This window comes from Pituophis catenifer, unplaced genomic scaffold (assembly GCF_029215685.1).
Source record: "Pituophis catenifer annectens isolate HBS135680 unplaced genomic scaffold, rPitCat1.0.hap2 SCAF_2, whole genome shotgun sequence".
Lineage (NCBI taxonomy): Eukaryota > Metazoa > Chordata > Lepidosauria > Squamata > Colubridae > Pituophis > Pituophis catenifer.
In genome coordinates, this window is record NW_027256882.1 from 44,785,578 (window position 1) to 44,800,683 (window position 15,106).

Here is a 15,106-nt window from a genome sequence, read left to right on the forward strand (position 1 = left end):
CTTGCAAAGCTGCCAGCCAGTTTTAACAGCCCATTTGATTAATCCCATTCTCACATTTTCTATAATCTATTTTACATGCTTTTTATTAAAAATAGTTTTCATATAGTATAGGGGTGCCAAATACAAGGCTGGTGGGCTGGGTTGGATATGGCCTATGGGGCCATCCTGGAAAATGTAAGGGGCTGGCCCATGTCTCTTTGGCCTGGTCTACCCGCATTGCTTTGGCCCGGTCTACCCAATGCGAAGAGGAAACATGCCAGCAGTTTGGGAAGTGGTGTCAAGCTTGGCCACACCCACCCAGTTGGCCACGCCTCCCCCCAAGTCAACCACAGCCCTGATGCGGCCATCAATGAAATTGAGTTTGACTCCCCTGATATAGTATAATGTGATATATTATCCTCTTTCTTTCAATATTCTGTCTTCTCTCTCTGCCCACTTTCTCACCATACAGGATCAGCTACTTCAAGAAGAAACCATTCATTTCTTTCTTCAATGTCTTAAAGTTTGTAATGTTGAATAGAATAGAATAGAATAGAATAGAATAGAATAGAATAGAATAGAATAGAATAGAATAGAATAGAATAGAATAGAATAGAATAGCAGAGTTGGAAGGGATCTTGGAGGTCTTCTAGTCCAACCCCCTGCTCAGGTAGAAACCCTGTACCATGTCAGACAAATGGTTTTCCAATCTCTTCTTGAAAACTTCCAGTGTTGGAGCATTTACAATTTCTGGAGGCAAGTTATTCCTCTGATTAATTGTTCTGTCAGGAAATTTCTCCTTAGTTCTAGGTTGCTTCTCTCCTTTTCTTCCTCCTAGGGAAGCTAGATTCACTTAACCGGGTTACCAACTTATCAACTGATTCACTTAACAACTGAGGCAAGATTATAAAATAGGGCAAATTTAACTCAGTTAACAACAGAAATTTTGAGCTTAATTGTAGTCATAAGGACTACCTGTATCTGTTCTTCTAAATCAATTGACAGCTCTTGTGCGACCACGATGTTATACCAAAAAAAAAAAAAAGCCCTTGATACAATGAAAGGATTCCAATAGTCTGTAGTTCACGCTTAGGATTGTTGCGGCGTCCCCGCAGTCACATGATCAAACTGGGTGCTTGGCAACCGACGTATTTACGATGGTTGCAGTGTCCTGGATTGTCATTTGGAACCTTGGGAGCTTCTGAGAAGCAGAGTCAATGGGTGGGGAGGGGAGTCAGATTCATTTAACAACTACATCATTCAGTTAATAACTAGTGATTTGCTTAACTGTGGGAAAAGGTTAAAATGGGGCACGGCTCATTTAACAACTGTCTTGCTTAGCAAAAAAAAAAAAAAGAAAAATTGGGCTCAATTGTGGTCATAATTCAACGTCTACCTGCTTCCTGATAATACCTATCCCTGAACTAATGGATAACCTTCCCATGGCCTCAAATAGATGTTAAAGAGGAGTGTCAGCAGAGGTCTTCAAACTTGGCAGCTTTAAGACTTGTGGACTTCAACTTCCAGAATTCTCCAGCCAGCATAGCATAGCATAGCTGGCTGGAGAATTCTGGGAGTTGAAGTCCACAAGTCTTAAAGCTGCCAAGTTTGAAGACCTCTGGACTATCAGAACCCAGAGGTTCTGAGTTGGACTTCTCTCCTATCAACATTGATCTGAACCATCTGCCCAGAAAGGAAGAGAACTATCACAACTATCACCCCACTTCTGTACCCTACAGCCAATTCAAAAGGATATCCCAATCAGTGATGAAACCATCAAAGCATCTGGGAGGATCAGAGCAATTGCACCACTCCCTTTCCCCTGGCTCTTAACAAAAGATAATTGACAATGTGATCTGTCTGAAATCAGTAAGAGAGTTGGAAGAGACCTTGGAGGTCATCTAGTCCAACCCCCTGCTCATGCAGGAGACCTGTACTAGGGATTTGACCCGCCGACCTTTCTGATCTACAAGCTCAGCGTCTTAGCCACTAAGCCACCTAGTCAATAAAATACATTGTTTTTAAAAAAAAAACACACAACCAACAAACCTGGTCTAGTGTAAAAATAGTGGGGGGGAGGGGAATTCTCATCTATTGTAGCTACTACCAAGAGAGACAAAAAGACTACTGCTGTGTATGTACATCTTATAAACAAAGCCACGATCCCCCAAGGGGCCGAGCAGATCGGGAAACCTGCCCAAGCTAATGAAACGAGGACGGTGGGAAGTTAAGGGAGGTGGAGGTGTAAGTAAGGTCGTGCGGACAAAACAAAAGCACCTCCAACCAGCGCGCAATGCACAAGCAACGATAGTAGGCCTATATCCTACTCGCATTATGAACAAGCATAACCGATGTCCGGATGCCCCAAATTTCGCTCTCCTTTCCTCTTTCCTTTTGTGTAGTCAAGCAGGCGCGATCAGGTGCGCGGCTCCCCCCCGGGAGGAACACCGAGTGACCTTTTTCCTCCGACAGAGAAGGGGGTGGAAGTGAGCGACAACACCCGGCGGCTCATCTGCACGTCTTTCCAGGCTGGATTGCCGCTTGGATCGTCTTTCCGCCGCTAACCTTTTACCCTTTCGCGAAGCGGCGGGGCCCAGAGTTGGACTTGCTCTTGGCTCGTTTGCGCTCCTCTCCCCCGCCCGCCCTCCTTCTCTTCTCCCAGGAATGCTCGGGTCACTGCACCTTTAACGCCTTGCACATTTTCTGCTGTGTACAAACACCAAAGTCTAGACGGAAAGTTAGTAACTCTGGGCCCTATTTAAGGTGGACTGGACAGGGTTGTTAGCCAGCAGGGTGAAAGTACCGGGCCGAATGGTACTGGCTAAAGTAGACTCGGGATCTCTGGCAAAATCTCACTCTGGCTCCCGTGGTGCTGTAGTCAGAGGACTGAAGCAGAGTCTTTGGGTGGTGCGACCTGTGAAGCATCACCTGTTAAGGATGGCATGGGCCACCTTAAGGAGCAGTTGTTGGTGCTGTGAAGTGGGAGGTTGTTAGCGAGCACATGGGGATTTTAAAGCAGCCTGGTGTTGCCTTTAGCTAGGCTGGTCTCTTGGGGACAAGAGACGTGGGACCCTTTCCTTGAAGAGGTTTTCCTCACTAGCATTCCTCACTCTGGTTGTATACAATGAACATCTGCTGCCAAAGGGCAAATGTATAGCTGGCATACCTCCGCTTTTGTCCTGAAGAAATCTGGTGGGTCAGGATAGTGAAACATCTAAGAATTCCTGCCAGAGATATCAGCCTGTGCCAGTATCACCTCCCACAGTATTTGAACGTGTGCTGCACAGCAGGTACCCATTCTTTTTAAAAAACCATTTTGTCTTTAAGAGTAGAATCTGCAGTATGCGGATAACTTTATTGTGTCTTCTCCTAACAGCACTGAGACGATATTCATAGCGAAGTCAGGGAAAGAGCTGAATGCAGAATGCAGCATGCATGAAAAGTAATTTTGAGTATTTGCCATCCATCCAAAATACCTTATTATCCATCTCCCTTTAATGTTCTGTCCGATAGGCTAATAAATTAATCCCAAGAAAAAAAGGGGGGAGTTTGCATTCTCTGGCTAAACAATTTTTGTTTTTAAATGGAAAGGCCACCCTTTGGTCAGGCTTATTAATTTCTCAGTGCTGGTATTAGATCTCTTTTCTGTGGTCAATCACTGGATTTTGCTTCGGGAAGACACTTCCAGAAAGACAGCTGTGGTGCAATTATGTATCTGAACTGCAGCTTTTGGGATATGAAATATATGCACCTCTTAATAAGGCTGTGTTCCTGCACTTGACAGCTTGAGTCTTTTGGGGATTATTAATGATTTGATTTTCTGCAGAATAGTCTCTAAGCCTTGATAAATTTGGGCCTGTCTGTTTCCAAAAGTTGGTTCTTTAAAGCTCTTTACAAAGCCCCCATTGCTGCCCAAATTTATCAGATTAAAAAAAAATGTTACAATTTAGTAACACAAATGGCTCAATTAGGCTGACATGGGAGATACCCTGAGGTAAGTTTGCTGAGGGGAAGTTTTTCTCTGCAAGAAAAAAGGGAGAGGAAATGCTTAGAAATTCTGTGCTAATTTCTCCTTTGTGGTGTAGAATTTATTTTGCTACCTTGCAAAGTTCTCCATTCCCCTGTATTAAGGCTGTTAGAAATGGTACTATGCTAAGACTGTAATCCTACCTATCCCCTTTCCAGATGTTTTGTAAATAGTATTTTGTATTTAATATGAGCTGTATCCTACATCTGGATGTTTTTTTTTATTTGCATGCATTTCAAATGAGCAAGCAGGCTTCCTGTAATTGCTAATATTGGAAAAAGTGAGGAACATTTTAAATTGTATGTAAACAAAGATGAACCCACACTCTTTTAACCTATTAATTGGTATATTTTGTTGAGCCTGAGGACAGGTTTTCACTTAGGAGAAATGTAATATTATAAAGATTCCCAGAAAAGACTGTAAAATAAAGTTTTCCTTTTTTGGTACAGGTATCCTTTCATTTCTGAGTCAGTTGCAATGTGGCCTAGTGAGATGCTTCTATATGTTGCTCCAATTAGTAACTAATGGACTGTTTCTCAAACATGAGAACTATATTTCTAAATCTTTTGACAAGGCTGTTCCTTTTTTGCCTACTAGAAAGTTTTTCCTCCCTCTCTACTCCCAGTGAGTTTCATGCACCTATCAATGATGTCCATTTATTCTGGTTTACTTTTTTTTTTCTTGATAAATGGGTTAGGCCTGATGGTTACCTCTGTGAATGTAGGTACCCACATTATAATTGCAACAAAGGTATCACATCAATTATGTCTGAGGCAAGCACAAACATTTGGATTATCAGATTTTAGCACTATAGGGAAAAAAAGGAATAAGAACTTCTGACAATGTGTACATTTTCCTAAGCAGAACTTCTCTTTGAACTCCTGTAGATTATTTTCTTAGTGCTGCTGAAATCCAATACCTTCAGTATAATGCTTCAGAACAGACACAACTTCAGTGAAAATTGCTGATTGGAAGGTAATTTGCCAGAGTGGAAACAGCAGACTTTAATTCCTTACTATTTCCTTCACTCCCAAATTGGAATTCATCTTAAGAGGGCAGAAAGAAAGCACCACTCTGCTCTGCAATTGCATTACCAATATTAATATGCATATGGTATCTTGCTCATGGATTACAAATTGTGGGGCTTTTCTTGGATGGCAAATGAATAGAAATATTCTAAGTATTGAGTATGACACAGATAAAATGTATGAGCTCTGTTAAGCCTTTAGATGTGTTAGAACTTAACTCCAGAAATTGTAAATTGCTGGAACAGGATGCCGAGGCCATCATAAGAAATAAATCCAATTCCATGATTAAATTGTAATAGGCTGTGTACAGTATTTAGCCCCTCCAAGAGGGGAGCAGTTCTTTCTATGATTCTTCCAATCCCTCGACTTTAAACATGTTATAGAATTTTTATTATTAATTTCCATGGTGGCGAATGTGTATTTGAGAAAGTGCTTTTTGCAGAAACTTTCTGCAAAATTCTTAGTATTACAATTTGATGTTCCATGGACTGGAAAAAGGGAAAACTCGTGTGATCTCTCTCCCCTGCCCCCATTTTAGTTCCCAGGGCGCTTTAAATTCTCTTTGCCCGAGGCTCACACTTATAATACGGGTGGAGTTTCTTGTGCGAGAGGTAGTATTTTATTTTTAGGAGTGGTTCACAATGTATACGAGAAAATGTTGTAATATATGGAGTAATCACTGGGAGAAGAGGACACCTGTCTAGGGCAGAATAGAATGACCACATCAAGAAGTAAAATACTCGCAAATCTAGAGGAGGAAGCGAGAGGGACCAATAAGCCTAACGAAAGAGAGAGAGAGAGAGAGAGAGAGAAGGGGGGGGGCTACAATCACCTTCCCGCAAGCTCGTTTTGTTCTTTAAACTTACTCCTAAAGCGCTCCTCGTTGCGCGTCCCCCCTCAAATTACCCCCCCCCTCCCCGCTCCCAACGCAGGCGCTCGTCCACTTTAAGGCAAGGGGCGTGGCTCGGTTTGTAGGTCTCGCGCGGCTTGGAGGCGGCGCTGTCGCGAGCTTCAAGGCGGGCGCCGATTGGTTGCGGCGGGTTGAATGTAAGATGGCGCCCAGGGATCTGTGAGGGGGAAAAAAGACGCGGGGCCTGAGGTGGTGACGGCGCGAGGCGACAGAGGGGCCGGGGTGAGGCGGAGCTGAACTCAGTTGGGGGGATGCCGAGCCGCCTTTAAACGGGAACGTGAGGCGCGGTATTCCGGAGGGAGGCGCAACATTTGGTTTGGTGAAGTGTTGTATGTGTGTGTGGGGGGGGGGCGGGAGAACGGCGACGGGAGGAGGTGGCGGTAGCGGCATAGAAGTGGAGGGAGGGAGGGAGGGGGGAGGAGGCACGGGAGCGCGCTCCCGCGAGCCCGGCCCTGGCTGTTGTGTGGCGCCGCCGCCGCCGCCAGCGCGTGCACGCGTGGAGAGATTGGCGGCTGACAGGGCGGGATCCACTCGAGGCCTGCGCCGTTTCCCCGGGCAGGGCCCCGCCTTGCGTTCCCAAGCCTTCCTCCGCGCCCCCGCCCACTGGCACCCAAGGTGGGGAGGAGGGCCTTCTCGCCGCCTGTTAACGCGTCGTCGGGGTGGGGGGGGGGAGGAAGGAAGCCGAGGTGGAGAATTTATCGACGCGTGAGTGGGGGCGCGATTTCTCTCGCCCGGGCGCCGACACTCCGGAGCAGCGGCCAGGAGTAGGCGAAATTCCAGGATGAGGCCGGTAGGCCCTGGTGCGGCAGAACCCCGGGGAGAGGCGCGTGTGTGGAGGGGGAGGGGGCGGTGAGCCTCATGGTGCCGTGCCGGCTGCAGCCAAATTTCCTTGCCGCCGGTCATCGCGCTGGCTGTGGTGCTTACCTCCACCCTCGGCCTGGAGGCTGCAATAACGAAGGCAAGGCGGGGCCCTTGAGGTCCGGGCCTTGTTCAAGAACCAATAGTATTTGTCAGGAGCTTTAAACTGTTGTATTAAATATTATACAGTGAGCTAATTTGTATTATGGAAGAAAGCTTCGAATAAGCAAGTGGGATTCTCAACATGTAATTAACTTTTATCTCTACCTCCCCCCCCCTCAAAAAAACACCTCCAACTATTTGTTCCAGGTTTCAAGTATTATTTATTTATTTATTGCTTCGATTTATATGCCGCCTTTCTCCGGAGACTCAGGGCGGCATACAATGCGTTAAGCAGTAGCCTTCATACTTTTTGTATATATCTGCTTAGTAGGGCTTTCGGGGCCCCCCCATAAACGGTGTTCTTTTTTTTATACAAAGTTAGCTTATTGCCCCCACAATCCGGGTCCTCATTTTACCTACCTTCGAAAGGATGGAAGGTTGAGTCAACCTTGAGCCTGGTGAGATTCGAACTCACAGTAATTGCAGGCAGCTGGTGCTACTTTAACAGCACTTTAGTCTGCTGCGCCACCAAGGCTCTTATGGTCTCCTTTAATTCACTATAACCTACTAGTTATTACAGTATTTTCAGTAACTTAACTATTTCAGTCCCGGAGAGGATATATAAAGTCGCTGAGAGTGGTAGCCAACTCCTCAACATATTTAAACGTATTTTGTTTATTATGGGCAATGATAATAGACATGCAAAAGAACCTGCTGAACTTTTTTTTTTTTTTTGCTTCCTTGCTTTCAGTCTGTGAGCCTGTATCTTTGGCATTGCTCCCTCTTGTGTAACTTTGAAAAGGAAATAGATGTGTTGGTTGCTCAGTTTTATAAACTGGTGCCAACTTAATGGACTTTTATCCTGTCAGCCCTTTGGTTAGAGGGTAAGATATATACGATACACAATGCACTATAGTATGCAAACACTGTACCAGCTTGCCTTGCGCTTTGTTTCACAAAATGACTTGATTAATGAATTCAATAAGGAGTTGGCTCAGATGGATCTGTGTCCTGTTTTAGTTATCTAATTAGGTACCTAGAAGAGCAGTACTGTAGAAAGTACTATGGTATATTATTGTTGGCTTATTCAAAGTTCCAGAAATCTTGCAATCTAGTGTATAAATGTGTAAAGTAATATAGCCATATAATATTTTCTACTATTGAAGTAAAATCATATTGCATAGGTTTCTCAAGCTTTGGGAACTCATCCAAAAATTGAATGGACCCATTTACTTATCAGAAACATGTACAGTGTGCTGTCTGGTTAGACTACATTGCCCATATACTTAATGTGTGTGTGACTTTATTAATGTCTAAAATTTTCTGATTTAACTGCTTACTAATCTACTTTTTCTACCCACCCTAATGTTATATATCTAGTTCCTCAGCCAGCCATGCTGACTGGGGAATTCTGGGAGTTAAAATCCACAAGTCTTAAAGGTTAATGTTTGGAGAATGCTGAATAGACCTCCAGATATGTTGGGGTTTTCATTTTTATCTGTGATAGTTAGAAATGCTGATAAATGTAACATTTATCTAGATACAATACAGGTAGTCCTCAATTTACAACAATTGATTTAGTGACCATTCAAAGTTACAATGGCACTGAAAAGTGACATATGACGGTTTTTTATAATTACAGTCTTTGCAGCATCCCCATGATCATGTGATCAAAATTCAGATGCTTGGCAACTGGTTCATACTTATAACCATTGCAGTGTCCCAGGGTCATGTGATCACTTTTTGCAACCTTCTGACTAGCAAAGTCAATGGGGAAGCCAGATTCATTTAACAACCAGGTTACTAACTTAATAACTGCAGTGATTCACTTAACAATTGTGGCAAGAAATATCATAAAATCTTAACAAATTCTCACAACATAAATTTTGGGCTCAATTGTGGTAAGTTAGGACTACCTGTAGTATCAGAAATGTAACATATATCTAGATACAATAGTACCAGATTGGGATAGGGTGAAATAGGCTGCCTTCACTTTCTATTATCTGAAGGCTTTAATGGATAAAAGATAAATGGACAATTTCAAGAAGTTAAAATTGCTTAGGTTAGATAATCTTGAATTATCAGATGGATATGTTTCTAAAAAAATGTCCTAGCAGAACTTGATCATACAGTTTAATCTAACTTAAACTACTACTCTCCTTATTTCCTGTTTCAGCACTGCAATAATTTGCTTCAAAATAGTTTATTTTTAAAATTTCTGTTCTTAATGTAAGAATGTATAATTGCATGTGCAAAAAACTTCTACAGGATTATAGAAGGTAATATTAACATGAATGTTAGTTATTAGCTAGCAGATAACTTGAAAAAATGTAAAATTGTCAAAATGCTCCCTATTTAATATTGTTATATGATAGTTCAAGCCATGATGTGGTCTTAATTCTTTGCTATGATGGATCATAAACTAGTGATTGGAGATGTGATGGCTCTCCTCATACTAAATCACAAATCTTAGCACTTCTGAGGAATATAAGCAAGCTGACTGCAATTGCTAGAATTCAGTTAAGTACAAAAATTCTATATCTTGGTTATAAATTAGTTACTAATAGTTTAAACCTGCATTAAAATATATTAATAGTTTTGTTAACTAAATTATAGATTTTTGATTGGAGGGAGAAAAAGATAGTAACAATGTGGGGAGATTTGTATGAGGGAAGAGAGAACTTAAGAGTTGTATTTCTGTGTAGTGTGTTTCATTGTATATGACTTGTCTTTGTTTTACTTCCTTTGTATTTTAAAGGAAGCATGTGAAATGTTAAAAGTTCTTTTCTTGGATAGTGTTTTTATTTATAAGTGATCCTAGTACAATAATTTTATTTGGATTTCCCATGTTTTCATATAACCTTTAAGTAATCATTAAGTTTATTCCCTAGAAATACAGCACTATGTTTTATTTTCTCCCAATTCTGCAGTTTATTCTTGATTTCTTTTGATTTTTCAGAATTAAGACTAAGTGGCACAGTTTTCAAGGACAGAATACTATCCCAATACTTACTACTTTTTCTCAGTTCCACAGTGATTTGTTTATTCGCACAAGTAAGGTATATTAAAAGTCCCCTGGGCAATAATATGAAGGCTGTATACAAGCCCTTACAGTACGTGTATTGACAAATATTCACAGTCTTCTTTTGGATAATCATATGCTTCTTATTTCTTCAACTTGCAGTTCAAGTAAACTTACAAAAACCAAACGTTTCCTTTTTCCCAAAACTCATATTTATTACATGAAATTTACTCGATTTTAAAATAATTAGTAAATAGATTTGAAGGCATGGCCCTTATAACTCATACATATTAAGGGAAGATGGATAAATGTTAAGTTTCTCCAAAACTATACCTATGCTTGAAATATGTATTGGTAATATTTATTTACTATATTTGCTCCTGCTTTTTTACTAAACTAAAATTAACTTTAACATTAGAGTGACTAAATAGATTAACAGAATTGGAAGAGATCTTGTAGGTCATCTAGTCTAACACACACACACACACACACACACACCCCACTCAAGCAGGAGACCCTACACAATTACATTCAGATTCTGTGCTTATAGGGGGAAAACTTTAATAGTACTTTAGATTCCAATCTTTGCCGGCTCTAGGAATAAATAGGTTAAATAATTTATGGCAAACAGTTTTAACCCAAGCCAGACTTTTCTACCTAGCCATATCTTTTATAATTTGCCTTGGGGGCATGTGGAGATTTTTTTTTTTTAATTTGATTTATATGCCGCCCTTCTCCGGAGACTCAGGGCGGCTTACAATGCGTTAAGCAATAGCCTTCATACTTTTGTATATTTTTATACAAAGTCAGCTTATTGCCCCCACAAACTGGGTCCTCATTTAACCTACCTTAGAAAGGATGGAAGGCTGAGTCAACCTTGAGCCTGGTAAGATTCGAACCTGCAGTAATTGCAGGCAGCTGTGTTAATAACAGGGTGCTTTAAACCACTGTACTACCAAGGCTCTTTGAAACATTGTGAATAAAATACTAAGACATATTTGTAAGTGGGATTCCATATGTAGGGGTAGAATTAGCATCACGATACAACTTTATCCATATTATTTTAAGACAGTCTCAGTTTGGTGTGAGCATCTGTGTAAATCCTACTAAACTTCTATTTTATTCAAATTTATATAGCCACCTAACTCACAAAAAAGTAACTCTGGACAGCATACAATAACTATTCATATTCATAACTATTCCAATTCAAAATATAGCTTTCTTCTAAACTTACATTTTTATTTGGAAGAACCATCATACATTTGTCAAAATATATTTAAAAAACTATTAGTTCATTGATTTTTAGTTAGGGTTGCCAACTCTTCCCTTTGACACACTATTTATTTCTAAGCAAAAGTGTAGATGATACACTTAATCTTCATTCCTCTTGGGAAATTGTGCTTACTGGGTCAGCAGCTAGGGGAATAGAATCATTAGTTTTGGCTTGCAAGAGAAAGCTTTATCAACTGAAAATGTCATTGGAAGATTTTTTTTTAAATTAAGAATTTTAATTTTAATATGTGCAGCTGAAATATAGAAGTGGTATTTGATTTACTGCTTTATAGAGTGAATCAGTTATATGAGTTACCTATAAAGTAACATTTCAATCTGATGATTCATTCATTACATCTACATATGAAATATAGCAATATTCAGTAATGCCTTAATACATTAAAAATGGTATTGTATCAGAAACAAATTATGTTAAGTATTGTTGTAGATTGTTAATGTATATAGTAGGAGTAGGCTGTAATAGGAGATTACTAAATTTAATGTAATGGGTTAGATCCAGATGTGTATGTGTACATGTTTGATGATCACTTCTGCACACTAATGATTGTAACCTTTCTATCCTTTTTATTACCTGGTTATTGCCAAAGTCAGAGAAGAAACATAGTATTACATGCATTAGAATTTTCAGAAAAGGCTATATTTACTATAACTTTGTTTTGATTGACAGTGGCCAAGCAATGTCTTGCATGTAATTGCATTTTTAAGGCCTGGATGTAATCCATATTGAAGAATATTCAATGGTTTAAACAGTGTAGGTTAATTAATTTGCCTTAATTTAACTTTCTCCAGTTCTACTAATCATAATGAGGAAGATGAAACTAGATAGAACAGTGAATCCTACTCATCCCCTAAAGGAGCTTTTCTGGGTGCTCCCTTTCCTGTTCTTTCAAAGGATTAAATGGTGTGTTCGTATATATTTTAATAGAAACTTAAATATCAGAAAAATGAATTCTTGCACAGAAGTCATATAAATGGCTGTCAAACATTTTTAATTGTGCGGTTAATATATATGTATGGTTAGTCTTGTCCCCTGGGGTGAGGCAAACCCTCATTCTTCTCGGGGTCTTCTGACTCTGTCAACTAGCCTGGAGATCCAGTGGTGGTGTATGATCCAGGGGGTGGTTTATTTATTTATTTATTCAATTTCTATGGCTACTCCTCTCAGTCAATGACTGGGTGATTTACAATTCAGAAAATATATTATGATTAAAACATTTAAAACAAAAACAATAAAATCAGGGAAAACATTAAAAAAACATCCAATTCAACACACACAAGAGCAAGATATTTGGCCAGTTAATAATATAGATAGGAAATGGAGACTTTGGCACAATCGTTGCCCCAGGCTCAGATACATAGCCAGATTTTTAGGACCTTACGAAAGGCTAACAGAGTTGGGGCCATTCTGATTTCCAAAGGGAGGATGTTCTGTAGAACAGGGCCACTGCAGAAAGCTCACCTTCTGGGCCTCATCAGCCAACATTCTTTGGCTAATGGGATCTGCAGCACGGCCGTTCTGTTTGACTAGTTGGACAAGTAGAGACTCTTGGGAAAGGGGATCACTTAGGTAATCCAGTCCCAAGCCATATTGGGCTTGTAGTAACCACCACCACCTTGAATTGCATCAAAACACACCAGTAACCATTGCAGTGCAGTTTGGTTGGTTGAGTGTGTTCCCTTCATCTTTTTAAGTTTGTCTGTTTAACTGTCTATATTTGTATGAATTTCTTTATTTGTAAATCACTCAATCATTTAGTGTGATGGGCGATGTATAAATTTGAATAATAAATAAAAGTCAATGACTCGCTTCTAGAAATTCCCATAAATAAAATCCCTTGATTTAAGTAATGTTTTATACTTTTTCTGTTTTCTGAATCAGAATTGCATTGACAGTCAAGAACATTTATCCTTTTGAATTTGGAATAATTAAAATATGAAAGAAATATAGCAAGTTCCTTTTACATCCATTTACCATTGTTTTCCAAGGCATTTAACGCTGAGGTGCTATTTTGCTGTAGTTATTAAAATTAGTTAATTACTTGTGCAGCTTTTTTGAAGTTTTAAAGAGACCTCAAATAGTTGCAATTTTTTTTAATTGCTTGATTTGATTTGCTTTAGTTTTATTCAGTTTTGAAAAGAGGCAATAGAGTGATGACAGATTTCAGGTTATGGTGAACTTCATATATTATTCATAATTATTTCAATAGGTTTCTTGATAGTTAATAGTGAATAGCTGTATGGAACTGATCTGAAGAAAGATTCTGGTTTATAAGGACGACAGATATGAAGCCAGTGGTCTAGAGTTTAAACTCAGAATTAATAAATTATTGGCTTTTTCTTCTAAGGAACCCTGAGGACTTTGCAATATGAATAATTCTTTGGAGAACACAATTTCCTTTGAAGAATACATCCGTGTGAAAGCACGAACAATCCCCCAACATAGGATGAAGGAATTCCTGGACTCCCTTGCCTCCAAGGGCCCTGAAGCCCTACAGGAATTTCAGCAGACAGCTGCTACCACAACCATGGTATATCAGCAAGGAGGCAACTGCATTTATACAGATAGCACGGAAGTGGCTGGATCTTTGCTTGAACTTGCTTGTCCTGTTACAACTAGTGTCCAGCAACAAACCCAACAAGAGCAACAAATACAAGTGCAACAACCCCAACAAGTCCAGGTAATGTTAACATTGCATGTCTTTGGAGATTCTCAGTCATCCAGGTCACGGTTTTCTCAAAGATGCTTTTCAAAAGGAAACTGAACCAGAGCTGTGGAGTCGGGAGATAAATGTTCCGACTCCGACTCCTCAGTTTTTTGTACTTCCGACTCCGACTCCGACTCCCCGACTCCGACTCCTCTGTATTAATATGCGAATGTATTTTATACATTCCTTGAAGGAAAGAAAGGCAACATACATGTCATTACCACAGGACTACTGGCTGGGAAGCCAACAGTCTACTGTATTGAACAGTTTAAGCAAAAGACAAACACAATGAAAACAACAAAGTTTTATTAATTTTTTTTTATTAATTTAATTAATCAAGTTGCTGGATAGTAGCAGCAGGCATAAACATCAGGAACAGGAACTTTACCAGTTCAAAAATACAAACCACATTATTTGGTTGTTTTAGAACAAAAACAAAGCTTATCTATATGAACCAAAAACAAAATCTGTAAAACCTAGAAATGGTTTATATTAATCTTGAAATGTAGTTATAGGCTTAGCAAATGCAAATCAATTCAATGTAGAGTTCTAAGGAAGAGAATTGCCTCTGCCAGATCCTCTTTCATAGAGGCTTTTAAGTCAGACTTTATTATTTTTAGGGCTGAAAATAATCTTTCGACACTGACTTGGGTGGGTGGCATTGCAGTAACTATTCTGGCCACATCACTAACGATCTCTGGATAAACAAGGATTGCTTCTTCAACAGTAAGTTTTGATGAGCGATCATACTTTTCAACTTCTTTTAGTGCTTTATAAAACTCCTGTTGGAATTTTTTTATTTGGACATTTACTGGTTCTGTAACGCTTATGCGACGTCGCTTTCCTTTAGCAACTTCCATTTTGTCTAAGAAGGAATCAAAGTCTAATTCTTCGTTTGAAGAAGATGATTCTGAGTTACCACTATTGCTTAAAAGAACTCCATCCTCCTGTGGAGGTATTTCAGGTCGTAATCCCTTCATGCGAACTGCTACATCATAGAGGGCCTTTTTCCCAGTAGCAATCTGTTTACTGTTCAATAAAAGTCGGCTCATTGGGTCGACATAAATAGCCGCTAACAAGATTTCATTTTCCAGCAAAAGACTCTCTCTTTTCATCATTGAAGATGCAATGCCCTCAGCTATTAACCCTCCATTTTTGTTCAGGCGATATAACAGGCTCTTC

At 39.9% G+C, this 15,106-nt stretch overlaps 1 protein-coding gene across 5 annotated transcripts in view; it reads left to right on the forward strand.

Moving 5' to 3' along the window:
• The first annotated feature begins 6,087 nt into the window (after window positions 1–6,087).
• Window positions 6,088–15,106, forward strand: part of QRICH1 (glutamine rich 1) — a 30,557-nt gene continuing 21,538 nt past the window's right edge. For 2 of the 5 annotated variants that reach the window (XM_070936793.1, XM_070936798.1), the window contains exons 1-2: window positions 6,088–6,166; window positions 13,565–13,897. In XM_070936793.1, coding sequence (XP_070792894.1) covers window positions 13,586–13,897 — 312 coding nt within the window. In that variant the 5' untranslated portion in view covers window positions 6,088–6,166; window positions 13,565–13,585. Of the gene's footprint in view, window positions 6,167–6,668; window positions 6,735–9,877; window positions 9,964–12,078; window positions 12,121–13,564; window positions 13,898–15,106 lie in introns of those variants that run through there. The other 3 variants (XM_070936795.1, XM_070936796.1, XM_070936797.1) reach the window with 3 other exon arrangements.